Here is an 18,560-nt window from a genome sequence, read left to right on the forward strand (position 1 = left end):
CTCGATATCCAGGACTCCTCCTCTCCTGGTGTCTCCTTGCTGCACTCCGAAGGGAGGAAAACTACACCCCATGCTCTGCTTTGATGCCACGCTGCCTAAAATTGCTTTGCAAAGCCCAATCTTTGTTGCACATTCCAGGCTGATAAATCCTCTGAGCACAGCTGTTTCAGACCCAAAGCTCTTGCCTGGCTTTAAAAGGTGTTTTGGGTGATTACAAAAATAGCACAACCCATTTAGCCCTTCATGTCTGCTCAATAAAAGTCATTTCAGACCCACTACACCTTTTATGCTGTAACATCTCCTGCTTCCCCACTTCTGACTGGCATTCAAAGCCCTGGACCCTGATAGTTCCTTTCTCTCGGTGTTTGATTTTTTTTAAACCTTGTGTATTTGAACACGCTCCCCAGAGTGAGTCTTTTGAAAATAATCTGTATAAAAGCAAAGCCCTTTTTAAATGGCAGAACAAAACACTCATAAAAGTTCATAAATAACTTGCTATTTAAATCTCATAAAAGCAGCCCAGTTAATTACTTCAGTTTGGATGTTTCCTGTAAATTGGGCACTGTACCAGAGGTCAGTAATCAAGGAAGAGGGTTTTTCTGCAAATGCTACAAAAACCCCACTGATGTCCTCGCATGCAAGATGTCTGGATAATTTGCCTCAAAACCAGTTGGCTCTAATTGCATAGCTGTAACAGTTTTGACAGTGAAAACTGATCATACATATATATATGTATATAAAATGTACATATGGATACATAAAATGGGTTCTTTCCCTCTCTTTTCTCTCCCTTCCTTCCCCTCTCCCACCCCAGGCTCGGAGCTGATGCCCAAAGCCCTGTCTACACGGATCATTGGTGGCATATGGTGGTTCTTCACCCTCATTATCATCTCGTCCTACACAGCCAACCTTGCAGCCTTCCTGACAGTGGAGAGGATGGAATCCCCCATCGACTCTGCAGATGACTTGGCAAAGCAGACAAAAATAGAGTATGGAGCAGTGAAGGATGGAGCTACCATGACCTTCTTCAAGGTGAGACCAGGCAGAGGCTTTCTACCTTCCAGGCAGAGATGCCAGTGGGAGCCAGGACAAAGCTCCAAAGGCAGAAGGACTCCCAAGCCACCCCTGCTGCTCCTTTCAGTCTCACATCTTGCCCAGACTGAGATTGTTGCTCACCTGAGTCCCACCAAGGCTAAATCCCCCTCCCTGTTGTTAACTGAAGTCACAGTTTCAAAATTTAACTGATTTTACAGTTTTGCAGGCTCTACCTAATCTTGGCTCAGACACCCGAAAACGTAGCATGTGCCAAAGTGCAGCTTGTATTAAAGCCCTGCAGAAAAATCTTACATTCCCTAAAGCACCTTCCAAATTCCCACACCTGACCCATCCTGCTTCTTCCTTGCCTCTGCCAGCACAGCCCCATGGAGCCCCCAGGCTGATCCAGCCAGCCTTCAGGGACAGAGGAGAGCCCAAATGAAACCCACAGCTGGACAGATGTTGCAAAGTGCCCTCCCTGACCAGTATTTTTTACAGCTGAAATACCTTTCTTGTCCTTCAGGTATTCATATCAATGTAATCCAGTTTTATTAACCTCTGAGATCCAGGGCAAGGTAACACTACCAGTGCATCACAATCCAATTGCATTAATTTCTTCTATTTAAAGTATAATTAAATTCAGAAGTCAGTCAGATTCCACCGTGGCTTCAAAAATAGAAAGAAACTGAGAGATGTAAAATGACCTTTAAAACCACTGCTGGCCTGTAAAAACCCAGTTTAAAAAGAGAGAGAATAAAGGGATAGAAATGAGGGGTGATTAAGGAATTATCCTCCTGGCAAGGAAAGGGGCCCAAAAGAAGATCCCAGGCTTTGGCTCAGGAATGGGAGCTGGCTCCCCCCCACCTCTGGCTCCTTCCCCCTCCAGCACCCGAATGCAGAAGGAAATGCATGTGACTGACACAGTTCAGGCTTGGCCATCAGCTTGTGCCTGGTGCTGCAAGATTGGAGCAGGCACAGGGTGGTGGCAGCTTGACAAGGCCTCAGTGGTTTAATTGGCAAGACTCATTAAAGGATTTTAATAATAGAGAGAGCATCGTTCCTGTGGAACTTCTCTTGGCTCTGATCTGGCTGAGGAGCCACTGTCCTCCCTGAATCTGTGTCCTGACTCTGACAGGCAGCAGCAGAGGTTGATAAAGAACCACAGAGGGCTTGGTTTGGTCTTTAATGATTCTGGGAATGCCCAGTTTGCCTCCTGCCATGGAGCTGGTCCATGGCACAGGCAGATGCATTAAAGCATGGTGGTGACTTCCAAAGCCATATAAACCTGGAACAGCCAGCAGGGAAAGGCAGGCTGTAACTGTGTGCTTTAACTGCTCTTCCCAATACAAGTTTTATATGGGAATAAAAGGAAACTGTCTCTTTTAACAATCATCAGGACACAGTATATTTATTGCTTCATATCATTATCCATCAGAATCGTACTTCAGGCTTCTAACGGCCCTGGCATGGTTTATTGATGCAGCGTATTTTCCTTTTCCTTTTTATTATCACTGTTGTATGGAGATGAATTCTCAGGAATGTCCCTTCTGACAAGCATTTCCATTACTGGAGCAGTGGGAGTGCCCACGTGGGATGCTCTGCTCACTTGTCCTTCGTGTACAGAGGGACGTGGGAGAGGCTGCCAGCTCCCAGCAAGGTCCTTGCAGGGCAATACCTGTGGTGGTTTTTGGTTCAGCTGCTCTGTCAATGCCACCTAGAACAGCACAGAGCTCCAGGTGTCAGCTGGATGTCCCTCAGATGGGTGGCACTGGAAGAGCAGCACATGGCTCCCCTCCCCTTCCTCTGCTCTGTTCTGGGGGGCACCAGCAGAGACAGCCCACGCCAGCCTGGCTCTGGAAACATTCCTGCAGATCTGAACACACTGTCACTGCTGGCACAAAAGGCTGATGGCAGCACACAGTCAGGATCTCACCTGCTCCCTGCATTACCTGCTACACTTGGCCCAAATTGCTGCCTGGCTCTTTGTTTGGCTGTTCATAGCAGAGTCTCACTCCTTCCTTCCTCCCTGTTAAATCAGCTGCAAGCTGCACACACCAAACAACCCTGAACACACCCTGCAGCCCCTCTGCCAGTGCCCATCCTGGTCCATGCTGGATCCCCCCAGGAATGCAGGAGGAGAGCAGCACCCTGGGGCTGATCTTGGGGAGCAATGGACAATGGGAGGAAGAGGAAGAGGAAGAGGAAGGCAGACGCCTTGCACGCAGTTCCATGGGATTGTTCCCGAAGCACTGAGCAGTTCTGTGTTCAGTGCAGAGCTCACCTGGGACACTGCAAAAGGTCACAATGGAACCAAGACCCCTCTGGGACAGCCCCACAGCGATGGATGCTGCTCCCACAAATTTTGGCCCCATGCAGCAGAGCAAACCAGCTACAGCAAATGAGAAGAAGAGAGAGTTTTACCAATCAAAATATTGGCAGATTTTGACTTCATGAAAAGAACTTTTGAGAAGTTGTTTACTCCCTGGCAATGCAGATTGAAACACAGATCAATTAATTTAGGAACAGCATGTAGAGTTCATTATAACTCATAAATCCTTCCCATCCTGCAGAGGATGCTGCCTCTCTGAATGCAAGGCCAGGTCTCACGTGCAGTTTGGAGTCTGGGTGTGAGTGTGTGTATGTGTGTACACAGACACTCACTCACACAGAAATGTTAAATCCTCAAGACTAAGTATCTTCAGTTGGTGGAAATCAATTTATTTTTTTCATAGAGGCTGGAATTGAAAATCTTAAGCCTGAAAGTTCCTTTCTTGCCAATTTGGCTGATAAAAAAGCGTATATGTCTTGGCAAGATGCCTGGTAGGGGCTCCTCTAAACGATTCCATTAATTGATTTGGGTGGCTGGCCCTGCAGAACTGCTTATTAAAGGTGGCTTCTGAGCTGTGACTCTGAAGAATGAACTCGGAGGCGTTCTCGGTGTCGCTGCGTTTGGAGGGGCTGGCGCTCAGCTTTCACACACACATCTCATTTAGCACTAACACAGGGTGATTAAGATGCAGAGCACAGCAGACCAGATTCTGGTGCTGTTTATCCTGAACAAATCAAGGAGAAGCTCCACTCTCGTGAGTTGAAGGGAGAGATGTGGGCAGGAGTGAGACTCGACCCCACTGTGTGAGCCATGGCTGCTGCACCAGCCCCTGATAATTAGCAATATCTCCATCATTCCTAATGTCTCCTGACATGGGAAATTCTCTGCCAGGAAGAAGCCAGTGTCAGACCATTTATCTTCATGCTTCAGAGCACCCAAGCAGCTCCTCTTCATCTACCTTTGGCAGCAAAGTTGTCACTGAGGGGGACATGGGGACCCTCTGGGGGATGTGGGGGCACAGGAGGGTCCCTTTACCCACAACCAACCGAGATATGCTTCTTCTAAGAAGCCCATAAAAGTAGATGATGAATCTCTTGAGAAGAAATTTGCACTCAGCCACAGCACAGCAAATCCCAGATCAGACCAGTAACTAACCTCAGCAAGGATTTTTTAAGGTAAACAATGGTAAAATCAGGGGTCCAGCAAAACAAAGTGTACACACAAATAGAGAACAAAAAAAAAATCAGCAAAATAAACACAATTTAAGGCATTCTTTATTACTAAATTACTACTAAGATGGTTTTGCTTATTTCTATGGCTTGGTTCTTACTGACAACATCCACATTCCCATCAATAAGCAATGCCTTTGCAGTGTCCCAAGTATCTGAGAGGAGGAAGGGGAGAAATGAACTTTTCCTTCAACTACAAAACATGTTCTGTGCTTAACTGGGTGTGAGCTGGAGCAGGGACTCTCCTGCCCTCGCTGCTGCTGCGATTTGGGACCATGACTGACATCCCTCTCACTGCTGCTTCCAGGATTTTAGCAAACAATCAGCCTGTGAGGGCTGTGCTGGCAATTACAGCTGGGGAATTTCCCCTTGGAAAAGTAGTGTTCTTATTCGGTTTTAGAGCCTGAGACTGCCTTGAGCAGGGCTGTGAGCTGGTCCTCCTGGAGGGATCCCAGCTCATGTTCCCTGCCAGGTCTCAGACCTGTGCCCTGTTCTCTGTCCCTGCTCTCTGTCCCTGCTCTCTGTCCCTGTTCTCTGTCCCTGTTCTCTGTCCCTGCTCTCTGTCCCTGCTCTCTGTCCCTGCTCTCTGTCCCTGCTGCTCATTAGGCACAAGGAGCAGTGAGCAGCAGCTCCATCCTCCTGGCCAGCCCTTGCCCAGGGGTGCCCCAGCTGGAGCAGTGCTGGACCCCTGGCAGGGCCAGAGCTGGGCTCACAGCAGCACAGCCAGCACTGACAAATCTGGGCTCTTCCTGGAATCACAATTAAGTGCTTTCAAGCTGGTCAGGAGCAGTGATTTAAGAGAAGAAGAGAAATGTGGTTTTTCTCTTCCAGGGAGCCCTGTCTCTTGTAATTTCAGTTGCCTGAAGAGGTCCAGTGCCTCATGCAAGTCCCATTTGCTTCACTAAATGCAGCCTATTGATTTTTTGCCAGTTTATTTTGCTCTGTGCTCTAAACTGGGAGAACACTGATGTTAAAAACTCTGTGTCAACACCCAAAGAGCATTAAATGCATAAAGAGAAGAAGAGAGAAGGAGAGCCAAGGAACCCAGAGGCCTCTGATGTGAACTATATAAATGTTAAACAAGTCCTTATCAGCCAGCTGAGCACACGATTCATTTCAATTACACATTGTAATGTACAGATATTTAATAATCCTTTTGGAGGCTACATCTCTTGCTGCTCTTTGAGGTTTGATAGATGCCACAAATCTACCTTACAGGCACTAGTCCAGATTTTCAAGCGAGGGAGATAATCCTGCCTCTTGAATGAAGTTTGCTCCAGCACATCCACTGCTGAGCATTCATCAAGTGGATTATAACGAGCACGAGGTTTAATGGAGAAGAAATGAATCCTTGGGTATTTCAGTGAGGAGAAGGGTTAAAGGCAGAGGAATAGCCTTTGTTTGAGCAGCACTGCATTACCCAGCTTTGGAGTGATGAGCTTTTGTTTAACTTTTGCTAAACACGCTGGAATAAAGGAGGTGGATGGGCAAAGCATTTGGAATACGAAGCATTACAAGGGACTTTCAGCTACCTCACCATAATTTATGATGGTTTTACCAGAAGAACCTGTGCTGGCACATTTTGGGTGATGCTGAATAAATGAGGGGGAGCTGTGGCAGCAGCAGTTGGGCTGGGCTGGGGCTCCATCTCCTGCTTCCTCCTGGAAGGACAGAGACCTGTGGAGACATAAACGGCAGCTGAAGCCACAGCTCTGCTGCAGCGACTCCTGCAGCAGCAGCTGCTGAGAGGCCACCCTTGTTCCAGGCACAGCACAGGGACTTTCCTGCCCTCTGACCCACCAGCCAGCTCCAGGCTCGCCCAGGAGCACAGTGGAGGAAGAGGTTTGGCTGGCTGAGCTGCCTCTTACGAAATAAGAAGGCAAAAACAGATCTAGGAAAAACAAGAAATTGGGCAGAAAAGAAGAATGGTGCATAAAGGAGCTGGCAGCAGTGGGAGCACAAGGCTCGATACCAAAGTGCTGTTCCAGGGCTGGTCTGAGGGAGAAGCTCAGAGCCACAGGAGCACTGGGGAGCACAGGGGCAAGAGGACACAGCTCTGCCTGTCTGGGAAATCTTCCTGAACTAAAGCCAGCTCTGACCAGCAGTCCAGTCTAGTGGAAGTCCCTTCCCATGGCAGGGGGAGGAACAGGATGAACTTCAAGGTCTTTCCTAGCCCAAACCATTCTGGGATTCTGTGATTCTGTGACTTCTGTAATGACTGACAGAGACAACTCAGAAGGTGCTCGTAGATAAATGGTATTTTTCAAATGTTATGGCAAGATGTAAAATAACCATATTTCTTCTCACTCAACACATTTTCTAGAAGAAAAAAAAAGCATTCACATGAATAGCAAGCTAGAAAACATATTCCTTCCTTTGCAACAGAATGTCTGCTGATAGTGAAAGAATATCCATGTTTATTTTTAGCCCTAAGACAATCTTCTTGAATATCTCTGTGTGTCTGTTTACGTGGGTACGTTAAATCTGTTTGGCAATTGCACATATCTCAGAGGAGACATGTTTCCTTGCCATGCTTGAGGAAAGACAGAAATATCATAAGAGTGCGTGTAGAGAAAACCACATCCTCCAAAAGTCCCTTTGTTCTCTCTGCACGCAGAAACATTACAGGGTAAACAAATCCTGCTTAGGAAGTGAACACATTTAAGCAGATCTGCCAAAGGCCTGGGAGATGAGGGGGCCTGCAGGGCTTTGGGCAGGGTCTCAGCTCCACCTCAGGACCTGAAGCATGTGCACAGTGGGATGTTTGCTGCAACCCTTGTCTGTGAGGTTTTGGGGAACCTCCGGGTGCCTCCTGGGCACCCACACTGTCGGGCTTATTCTCTTTTTGTGTAAAAAGCGAGGCAGCTAATAGTTGCTATAAAGTTATTTATTGCAGAAGCACATCAGTCTCAAAAGTAAAAACAAAGTAAAGTAATGGCATAAAAGCAATGGCATAAAGCAATGGCAAAACTGCAGTGGCAAAATGCAATGGCAAAATGCACGTGGCATAAAGCCATGGCATAGAGCCCCAGCTCTCCCTGATGCATGTTCTTTTATAGAAACTTTCCAGCTAGCTAAGACACAAACTCTGACCACTTCTTCTTAACCTATTAGAATTCTGGGTTTTTAGCACACTAGACTACGTATAGACTACATTCATGGCCTATCTTGTTCTAACTGAAAAATGTAAGCAATATTCTTAACTCTATTATGTCTGAAGCCAGGTTCTTGGAGCCTTTAAGGAAACACTAGTATGTTTTTCAACTTTCACTAGGACATGTACTACTTCTCAGGCATCAAAGGCTTTTTGCTTACTAAAAGCACTTAAAACTTATTCTATTTACTTACTTATTTACTTCATCTATTCACTTATTCATTCTATTTAAAGACTTTAATTTAATCCCTGCACTCTGATTTCTCTCTGAAGAAATCAGAGAGACTTTTGACTTACTGACTCCAACACTTGTCTCTCCTTAAGGCAACATAAATCCAAACAATGTTGGGCAGGGAAGGCATTTATGACATAGTCAAATTCATGGTCGCTCCATTGTGTGATCTGTTCTCAACTACTGTTATTATTATTAACTAAAAAGATACCAGCTTTCAGCAAATGGAGAATTCATTCTTATTTTGGGGCTGGGGGTGGGGGGGTGTCGTTCTTCCAGAAATCCAAAATTTCCACGTTTGAAAAAATGTGGGCTTTCATGAGCAGCAAACCCACGGCTCTGGTTAAAAACAACGAGGAGGGGATCCAGCGAACGCTGACGGCCGATTACGCGCTGCTGATGGAGTCCACCACCATCGAGTACATCACCCAGAGGAACTGCAACCTCACCCAGATCGGGGGGCTCATCGACACCAAGGGCTACGGCATTGGCACACCCATGGGTAAGTGCCTGGGGGAAGAATGGTTTGTGAGGTCAGGGCAGGAGGATCTTTCCCAGTGAATTACGGCTCCACTGATGGCTGAGCAGGGGAAACGGCCTTGCCTGCCCAAAGAGGATGGGGTTATAAAAGAGGGGGGCAGCTAGATGGGAGTAAGTTGTAGTTGGAGCTTGAGACCCAGAGCCTGCTGCAGTTTGGGATGGGGACTGCTGCAGTTTGGGATGGGGACTGCTGCAGTTTGGGATGGAGTCTGCTGCAGTTTGGGATGGAGTCTCCTGCAGTTTGGGATGGGGACTGCTGTGTTTTGGGATGGGGACTGCTGTGGTTTGGGATGGAGCCTGCTGTGGTTTGGGATGGAGTCTGCTGTGGTTTGGGATGGGGACTGCTGCAGTTTGGGATGGAGCCTGCTGCAGTTTGGGATGGAGTCTGCTGCAGTTTGGGATGGAGTCTCCTGCAGTTTGGGATGGAGTCTCCTGCGGTTTGGGATGGGCACTGCTGGGTGTGCTGTGAGGAGGAAGGGACCTGCAGTCATGCAAGGGACAGATAAGGTCAGAAGATGCTGTGTGAGGGACAGACAGGGTTAGGGGGTCGCATAAGGGACAGATTGGGGTTAGCCAGTCATGCAGAAGGAAGAAGGAAACTTGCAGAAAGGAGAGGAGAGGAGTCAGTGCTGTGTGAAGCAGCTAATGAGGGAAGGAGTCAGAGTTGCCTGGAAGAAGGCATGTAAATTTTTAAATAAAAGACTGGTGTTGATGCCAGTTGTGTCCATCTTGACATATTTGCTACAAGTGGCAGTTCTGGAGGTACCCAAGTGGGGCTGGTTACCACAAACACAACAGAGGTTATTAAGATAATCCACTCCCAGCAGCAAATTTCCAAATACCAAGCTTTACACAGTCTGCCTGCTGAAGAGAGGATCTGAACTGCTCTGCTCAATACAGGCACCTCCCCTGCTTGCTGGGATTTTTATCCCTCTGTGTATAACGATGTTCCCATCCCCAGGGTCACCGTACAGGGACAAGATCACCATCGCCATCCTGCAGCTGCAGGAGGAGGACAAGCTCCACGTCATGAAGGAGAAGTGGTGGCGGGGGAATGGCTGCCCTGAGGATGAGAACAAGGAGGCCAGTGCTCTGGGCATCCAGAACATCGGAGGGATCTTCATTGTGCTGGCAGCAGGCCTGGTGCTGTCTGTCTTCGTGGCCATGGTGGAGTTCATCTACAAGCTGCGCAAGACGGCAGAGCGAGAGCAGGTACTGAGAGATTGCCCCTGACTGCCTGCACTCCCCTTAGCCCAGCCAGGGAGGGCTTTGCACACTGACCCTAGAGACGGGCAGGGAGGGGGCAGAGGGATCCAGCCTAAAGCACCATCCCCAGAGGCTCACTGGTCTGTCCCTCTGACGGGCTCCACTCGGGGGAAAGGCACGTCTGCTCTGATCAGGGTCATCTGCTGCTGCAGCAGCCACACCAGGACACATTGCTAGGGTAGTTTACTGACAAATAAAACATTAAATATAGACAGAGGTCCCTAAGAGGGCTCTTTCCCAACTGTTACATCCACTTGAAATCACCTTGCACGTTCCAGGTGTGGCTATCCATGCCTTCTCCCCAGTCTCATTCAAAGAGGAACAGGGGCTCTCCAGGAAGCCTCACACTGCCTTGTCAGCTCTGCCACACTCACAAACGCTGCCCATCAGTGGCTGATCAGTGTTCAGGAAACAACAGATCTGCTTTTATGTTCTTCCTCTTCCCTGGGTGTCCCAGTGCAGTAAGTGGAACATGCACTTTTGTGCATGACCAGAAATCAAAGCGAGCTGCCCTCGTGATGGAGCAGACAGAGAAAGGAAAGCTGCCCAGTTACAGGAGGGTCTGACCCATCCCAGCCCCCTGCAGGGATCACAGCACCAGCACTGCCTCCAGCTCTGCCTTTGTGCAGGATTTAGCATGTCCCAGGGAGAGGGGTCAGCCAGGTGCTCACACAGCCCTGCAGAGCACAGCCAATGCCTGAAACAGCCCCAGACCTCATGGTCACCCTCTGCTGAGCCCTTCCAGCCCAGAACACTGCAGCAGTAACAGAGCATTTTGTCCCTGATGCCTTGGAGTTACCTAAAACAGAGGCTAGACAAGATTAAGAGAATAAAAGCAGGTATTTGTTAAGGGCCTTCAACAGATACATCTTGGGCAGTCAAAAGCCTCTGAGGGGTTACACCCAAGTTGGAAGATAGTCACGAGTTTTTCAGACAGATATAAGTCTGGTCCATTTATGTATCAGGGGTTAATCCCCCAATTACAGCTTCAGTTAATGAAGTAATATCTCTCCAGTTTTCTCCCCCCACCCAACTCACTTTTGTTTATACTTTTTGGGGCCTGAGACAGTGAGGTGTCCTTGAGTCCCAGGCCTGGAGAGGAATTATTTTGTCTGAATAAAAATGGGAGAACAGCAGCAGACAGGCTACGGAGCTTTACAGTTACACGCCAAAGAATTGCAGGATTACAAATAGATGAAAAATATAAAAGCTGGAATCCTAAGGCATCATCCCCTGTGTCCCCAGCGCTCCTTCTGCAGTGCCATGGCTGATGAGATCCGGCTGTCCCTCACCTGCCAGCGCCGGGTCAAGCACAAGCCCCAGCCCCCTGTGATGGTGAAGACGGATGCTGTGATCAACATGCACACCTTCAACGACCGACGGCTGCCCGGCAAGGACAACATGACCTGCAGCACTGGATTGGCACCCGTGTTCCCCTAGGGAATGGCACTGGGAGGGGTGGGAGGGAAGGAATTGCGGCAGACAAGGCTGGATGCACCCTTAACTAGGGAAGAATAGATTAAAAAAGAAACAAGAAAAAGAAAAAAAAAAAAAAAAGAAAAAAAAAGCCTGGTTTGTTCATTTCAAGAACAAGGCCTTTGCAATGCAGCTGCATCCATCACCGCAGAGGAGCCAGAACTTCCAAGCACGGACTTGTGGGTCTTGGGGCTTTTTGCGTTTGTTTTGTTACTTTTCATTCCTTTCTTTTTTTTTTTTTTTTTTTTTTTTTAATAATGCTTCGACCCTCCAGGCCTCATGGAGCCCAACCACCATCCAGGAGTCTGATGTTTACACACTGCAAACACTCGGAGGTGAAGCAGGATGGAGCCAACCCTGAGCGGGTGAGGAGGAGCCCCGAGTGCGGCTCCATCAGCACGGCAATAAACAGGAACACTCAGCCAGGTGTGTCACCTGCCCCTCACCGACACACACAGCACATTTTGGATACGTTTGGGAAAGGGGAGAGGCACTGGGATGGTTGAGGCTGTGCCTGTCCCCAGAGCAGCTCGCGGTGGCCCTCGCCTCGCGGCTGTGCTGGCCGCAGCCATCCGGAGCGGGACATCCACGGGGGAGCCTGGTGCCAGAAGGTGACACACATCCCTCAGCACATCCAGGACAGCCAGCTGGGATGGTGAGCCTGAGATGGACCCAAGCTCCAGGCCAGGGAGGGCACAGCGTGGCAAGCACAGGAGCTTCTGCACCTCCGAGTGACAGCACCCACCGAGCTCCAGCCCACGGCCAGGGTGACACCGTGATCTCCACTCCTCAGCTCTGCCTCTGCTCTTCCTGCAAAGCTCAGTCTGTCCTGCAGAGAAGCTTGGGAAGCAACCGTGTCCACAGGCTCCAGTAGCAGCAGGAGCAGAGCTGCTTCCAAGAGCCAAAAGTTCTGATTTCCATGAAATTCAGCAGTGCTGAACTCCACACTGGGAGGGGACTGTGGGCCTGGTTTAGGACTAAGTGCTCTCCATGGCATCAAGGACCTGAAAGATGAATCTCAGCCAGGGCTGACCTGGGAGGAGCAGAGCCAAGCCTGGGATCCCTCCTGCTCTGAGCACGGACTGCCACCCCTCAGGCAGCCTCTCCATGGGATTTAAGCAAATACACACTAAAAAGTTTTTAGGAAATCTTCCATGGATTGTCCTCTTATTTTCAGGTTGCTTAACGTAGAAGGTTGGTCCTGCAGATGAATTTAGGCAGAATTACCAAAGACCCCTCTGCTGACCTAAGGTAACAGTTGAGTAACATCCTGCAGGCAGCCAGTGGGACGCTGTGGATTCATTCACAAAATTAAACAAATGGAAACTCCTCTGCCCATTGTAACCCAGAATGTCACACACGTGATTGCAAAGGTGCTTAAAAATCTCTGACTTAAACACTGGTGGTGTAGAAAACAACAACACCCCTCCCCTGCAGGGATAAGAGGGGGAGTGACCTGCTGCAGGACCCCACCTGTGTGGGGCAGGGATGGAGCTCTGCACCCAGAGCCTCTCTCTGTGCCATGGGTGCAGAGGGTGCTGAGGCCACCACAGGAACTGAACTGACCCCATTCACCCTCCCGAGCTGCACGGCCACTCTGGGAAGTTTATCCTCACCCGAAGGAACAAACCTGCCTGTAGCTGATTTTGGATTTTCCCCACCTGTTCCTCTCTGTGCTCAGCTGGGAAGGTTTTGCTCGGGCTGAGCAGAATTAGCAGATTAGCTCAAGGGGGAAGAGCTGCTCCCCCACCCCGTCATGGAACACAGTTTGTCTGTATTTTGCTTTTTTCCATGATGTAAAGAAACAAGAGAGTGACCCCAAACGAAACCAGGTGATTTGTCGTACTTTGACTCGAGTAAAGATATGCAAAGAATTTATCATTCATTTTCACTTTTTCACAAAAAAGGTGAAAAATTAGGGATGAAAGCTGCCAATGCAATGGGCACCAAATTCTTAATAGTTTGCTGCTCAAATACCTTGGGCAGAGGACAGACTCAAGTGTGGGGCAGCTTCCCAAAGCTAATGACATGCTTTCTGTATTCCTTTGCAAATCCTTAGGCTTGTCAGAGTGGCAGATTTTATGTTTCCCTTGCAGATTTCTAAGCTCTAAAAAAAACCATCAGAGATGAAAACAAAGCCTGAAACTGGTTTTAAATGTCCAGAGAGTAAAATAACACAGAAATCAGCATTCGTTTTGCTTCTTGGCAGAGTTTTAAAAAATAAATAAATATTGCCAGCACCACAAACCCAACTAATTTATTGACACCAGCCTGATTTGATTTTACTCACAAATGTGACAGGTGAGCATCTGGAACTACTGGTGTACTGCCAGCCAGATCAAACCCTGCAGATGAATCTTTTCCTTCTGTCCCTACACCCCCAAACCAGCCACGAACTGCAGCCAGATTCCTGCATCTACTTGATGGCATTGTGTGGAAGTTTTTGATCATTGGAACGCTTGGCATCCAATAAGGGAATGTTCTGCAGTGCCCAAAACAAGGCAGAGGAGCTGCTGGGACCCAGCCTGGTGCAGAGCCTTCCCCCTGGCCCTGCTCACTGTGACCTGAGGGGACGTGGATGATCTCAGCCCTTCCTGGGGACCTGGGCCAGCTCACCCAGGAGAGATCCCAGAGCCTCTCCCGTGCCTCCCTGTGTGCTCCTGGAGCCCAAAGCCATGTGTGGTCATGCCAGAGGAGGAGCAGCCAGCCCAATGGCTCACAGCCCCGTGTTGGGAGATTGGGAAGGCACAGACCAAGCCTCAAAGCCTTCTGTGAGATCCTGACCTGGTTGGGACAAGCAACAACTCACGTGTGAAATCATCTGACTTCCAGCGCTGCTTAACTCGGTTCCTTTCTTCACTTGGGCAGAGAGACTGGAAAACTGAGGAGGAAATACAGAAAAAGCAGGTTTGGGTTATTAAACTGTTAAATCGAAACTGTTGTCACCTTGGCTCACCATCCACTTATCACTTGCTTTTTCACTCCAACTCTCCCGTGAGACAGAGCAGGGACAGCCAGCAGCTCCCTGGGCAGGAATTTGTGTTTGGAGTCACCCAACAGCACTTGCCAGGTGTGACGTGGAGGGGACACAGCACAGACAGATGGAATATGCAAAGGGAGCCAGCTCTGGGCACCCCCTGCTCCACTGGGTGCTGGCACAGAGGCTCTCGGGGCAGGTCACAGCAAAGGGACATCGTGGATCTCGGTGGCTTCACCCAGTGTTCACCCCAGCACCAAGAGACTGTGGGGTACAACAGACCCCAGAGTGCTCGGGGCTGGCAGGGCAGGGGCATTCCCAGGCATTGGCATCACGAGCCCTCTGCTCTGTACCTTACTTTGACATGTTTCTCAAAAAAAAGAAAAAAAAAAAAAAAGGAAAAAAAAGAAAAAAAAAACAAAACAGAAAAGAGTGGGAAAAAGGAAAAAATAGTCTCCGTGACATTCAGGGGATTTTCCTTTGTGGACATGCAGAATTTCTATGAATATAGTTTTTTGTAAACATTTTGTAACAATTTTGGTTTCATAGTAACTGTGTTACTTGCTGATCATTCTAGGCCGATGTAAATACAATTTCCAAAAAATAAAAAAAAAAAATAAAAATAAAAAATTCTGATTATTTTCCTTTTTAAGACACTGTGATATATCAAAGTGCACAGTTTGCTGTATGAAGTAATATGGTTTTAAATTTTAAATAAATAATTTCTAGAAAATATGAAGTTTATGCCTGTTTATACTCAACACCTCCCTTCCTCCTTGCTCAGATTCTGTCCAAAACTCACATTGTTTAACAACATCCCAACTTTATCAGCCATACAGCTGGTGATGATAAAAGCAGTGATGATAAACTGAACCCAAACACCTGGGAAAAGCTGCAGGTGCTGCTCGTTTGGGGCAGGTGATGATCTCAAGAACAACACATGGAAAAGAAGGCAAAGCTCCAATTTTGGCCAGAGGGAGGGAAGCTACAATGAGGCTCAGACAGTGCAGCTCTCCCTGCCCTCCCACAGCTTGATATCAGGCAGGTAATTAAGGCTGGATATTCCATGAAGAGCCATCCCCAGGAGCTCTCTCCCATCGTGGTTTGCCTGGGGCTCCCTGAGTTTTTCATCACAGAGAGGAGCTGGAGCACGGAGCCCCGACGAGGCCGCCAGGTTCATAAAGCTCTGCTTGCCTCTTCCCTTCCGTGTGACTCAAAAATCTTATTAGCCCGATAAAAGCTGAGAGCACCCTAAAGGCCAGTGTTTATTAGTCTAAATCTTTATGACTCTGCTTTATTATATCGAGGCAGGGAGGGAAAGCTCTGCGGGTTGCTGGGGTGGGAGCAGCGAGCGTGGCTGGAGCTGAGCCCTTCCTGCAGCCATCAAACAAACCCCAAAAGTGGAGGCACAGCCCTGGGAGTGGCTCTGGGCTTCAGTGGCACAGCCCACCCTGCACACTGAGAAATAAAGACAATTCTTTCCCATTTTAATTCTTTTTAAGGGTCACCCTCAAAAATTTTTCTCATCTCCATTTGCTTGAGCCCCCAGAAAATCAAAGCTTTGACGCTGGCGCCGAGGGGGGATCAGCACAACCGAGCCCAGCCTCACTTTTATGCTCTGAACCCTGATCAATATGCAGAGAACACAGCAAAAAAAAGAAGAAGGAAAAAAGGTAAAAAGCAACGGATGCCTTTGCAAAGCTGCTTCTGCATCACTTAGCATGAGAGACCTTCCCTGGGAACAAAATCCCTCCCCACGTGCCGCTCCCACCGCCGGGGACAGCGGGGACAGGACAGGGCAGCACCGGCTGACCCTGCGTGACAAACCCCCGGCTGAGCCAGGAACACCAGGAATTGTCAACAGAAATCGTTATCAGCAATAACGCCAGGCAGCAATTAACCTTGTCAGTCACAGCTCACCCTTTCCTGACTGTGACCCACCGCCTCGAAGCTGCCAATCACCTCCCAATGAATAATGAATGAGACAACAGATTTCACTCATAAAGCAGCAGTTCAGTTCCCTTTAAGCACCAATTAATCCCTCTGAGCAAAATATGGAGAAAATTGGGAAATGGTGAGAGGTGTCTGCCCACCCTCCCACCTCCTGGTCCCAGCCAGGCACCTTCAGACATTTTAGGTTTTCAGCTCAGCAGAGAACAAATTTTAACCTGGATTTCTTCCAGCAAAATCCCATTTCAAAGCAGTAATTGTACATCTGCAAGCAGGTGTTTTGCTGACCCTGGGTGTCAGTGCTCTGATACATCCCTGTGCCCTCTCACAGGGACAGGCAGCCAACATGGACCACCACGACCCCTCCGTGCACTCCTGCTCTCCATGAGCACCAACTCCTTCCTTCTCCCCAAACCAAACCATCTCTGCCACTCGGGGAGGACTCAGGCAAGCTTGGACCTGAATGTTTTCACAGGTAAAATACACTTCATTTCCTTAATGGAAATTTGGGGGTGGAACAGAGGGAGCAGGAAATCCATTGTCTCCTCTAGTGCCTGCCAGAGTGGGTTGGGCAGGACAGTCCCTGCACAAGAACCGTGTTTGCATCACCATTAAGAGGCCCAAACAACCATGGAAATGGGGAGCAGCACCTGCATACAATAACTTTACATTTAATAACACTCTTGTCTGTCCAGCATCAGGAGCCTTTCAGGATCTTCCTGAGATTCTCACAAGTGGCATTATCTCATCCCAGCCCAGCTTACTGAGCGTGACAGGTTGATCCCAGCTCATGTCACCTCCATCTCTGGATCCACAGAATAGAAATTGAAGTGACTTACAGCACAACCAGGAGCTGTGGAGCCTCCTCCAGAGACCCCTCCATTATTCCCCCTTCCAGGAGGAACAGAATGGGAACAGGGTCAGCTGGGCCCTGCAGAACCAGGGCTGATGCCAGGGGTGAGCAGCACAAAAAGAAACCTGCCCTGAGCCTCCAGACACACAGCCTGGATCCAAACTGGATTGTGACATTTGGAAGAATTTGGTGACATTTGCCTTCAAGAATTTCTGTGCAACTTCTGCATCTGATATTTCCCACCAGAAACAGAAATATCTGACCAACCATGGGACTGGAGTTGTGCCCTAATTTTATGTTTTTAACTGGAAAAAACAGAACCTCTGGCTTAGACAGCTGTGCTCAGGTAAACAGGGAAAGAAACAAAACAGAAAACACCAAAAAGCTTTAAAGATGTTGAAATGAAATGAAATGTTGTCCTACACAGAGGGGAAAGGAAAGGAAGGAGAGCAGGAGCCTGGTCCATCAGCAGAAGGGTCCTGTGAGCTCAGAACTGTGCTGGAACATCCTGGGGATGTCACCCAGCTGCACTGGGTGACAGGGACAGGCTCTCTGTGGGCTCTGCACACCCCAGCAGCTGGCCCTGGCTTCCCTTGGGAACCCCAGACATTAAAAACGCTAAAAGTGTGCCATCCTGCCCCAAACCTTCCTGTCACAGCCCCAAGAAGCGCTGGTGGGGAGCTGGGGCACAGGAGAGCTGCAGGGATGGGTCAGGAGCAGAGCAGCACCAGGAGGAGCAGGAGCAGCTCAGCCAGAGATGTGGTGCTCAGGGACATTTCAGAGCTGAGAGCCTGAGCAATCTGCAGGGGCAGACAAGGTGCTGACACCTTTTATTTTAAGTAGTATCGATGGTGCTATTTAGCACACTCTGAGCACGCTGAAAGCATCAGCTTAGTAAACAAGAACTCTTTTGGCAGCGGTGAGGTGACATATGGGCTCTGGATATAATGTGCCTTGAAATGGTTGTCGTAAATTAGCAAAGTGACTGTGACACAGGTAACACCTCGGAGCCCAGACACTGCACGGGCAGAGGGGAGGAGCGGGTCTGAAGAGGTTTCTTTTCATGGGCTTGAAAGGGAGGCAGGAGGAACCAGAGCACGGTCCCCAGCAGAAGGGAAAAGGGCACCATTAGAGGAGGGAAGGGGGCACTCAGCAGAGCAGAGGGTTGGAAAATCACTGCAGAAAACACAAAAACATGCTGCAGAAAGATTTCAGGCACAGACCATTCCAATCTCTCAGGCCTTTTACCCTTCAGCACTAGTTGTCTTATTTTCATCCTCCCCTGCTGCCCAGAATCTCTCTCCCTGTTCTCCATGCACGCTGTGTGCTCACATAATGGCTTTTTTTCCATTAATGTGTTTATCTTGCTCCCTGTGCTTTGTTGGATGCACCATTTGCTGCTCCTTTATAGCAAAGTGTCTGCAGCACCTCAGGAGCCAGTTTTGCCCAGGGAAGCTGAGGCTGGTGCTGACACTGTGTCACTGAGGGCTTCTGAACTGTGGAGATTGGCACCATTTTT

The 18,560-nt window shown here is 48.8% G+C and overlaps 1 protein-coding gene across 1 annotated transcript in view; it reads left to right on the forward strand.

Annotated features, from left to right (window-relative positions):
* Nucleotides 1-11,337, forward strand: part of GRIK3 (glutamate ionotropic receptor kainate type subunit 3) — a 107,730-nt gene extending 96,393 nt beyond the window's left edge. The window contains exons 13-16 of the mRNA XM_088178528.1: nt 815-1,032; nt 8,259-8,481; nt 9,481-9,731; nt 11,031-11,337. Coding sequence (XP_088034654.1) covers nt 815-1,032; nt 8,259-8,481; nt 9,481-9,731; nt 11,031-11,225 — 887 coding nt within the window. The 3' untranslated portion in view covers nt 11,226-11,337. The remainder of the gene's footprint in view (nt 1-814; nt 1,033-8,258; nt 8,482-9,480; nt 9,732-11,030) is intronic.
* The last annotated feature ends 7,223 nt before the right edge of the window (nt 11,338-18,560 follow it).

This window comes from Sturnus vulgaris, chromosome 24 (assembly GCF_052056855.1).
Source record: "Sturnus vulgaris isolate bStuVul1 chromosome 24, bStuVul1.hap1, whole genome shotgun sequence".
In the NCBI taxonomy this organism is placed as follows: domain Eukaryota; kingdom Metazoa; phylum Chordata; class Aves; order Passeriformes; family Sturnidae; genus Sturnus; species Sturnus vulgaris.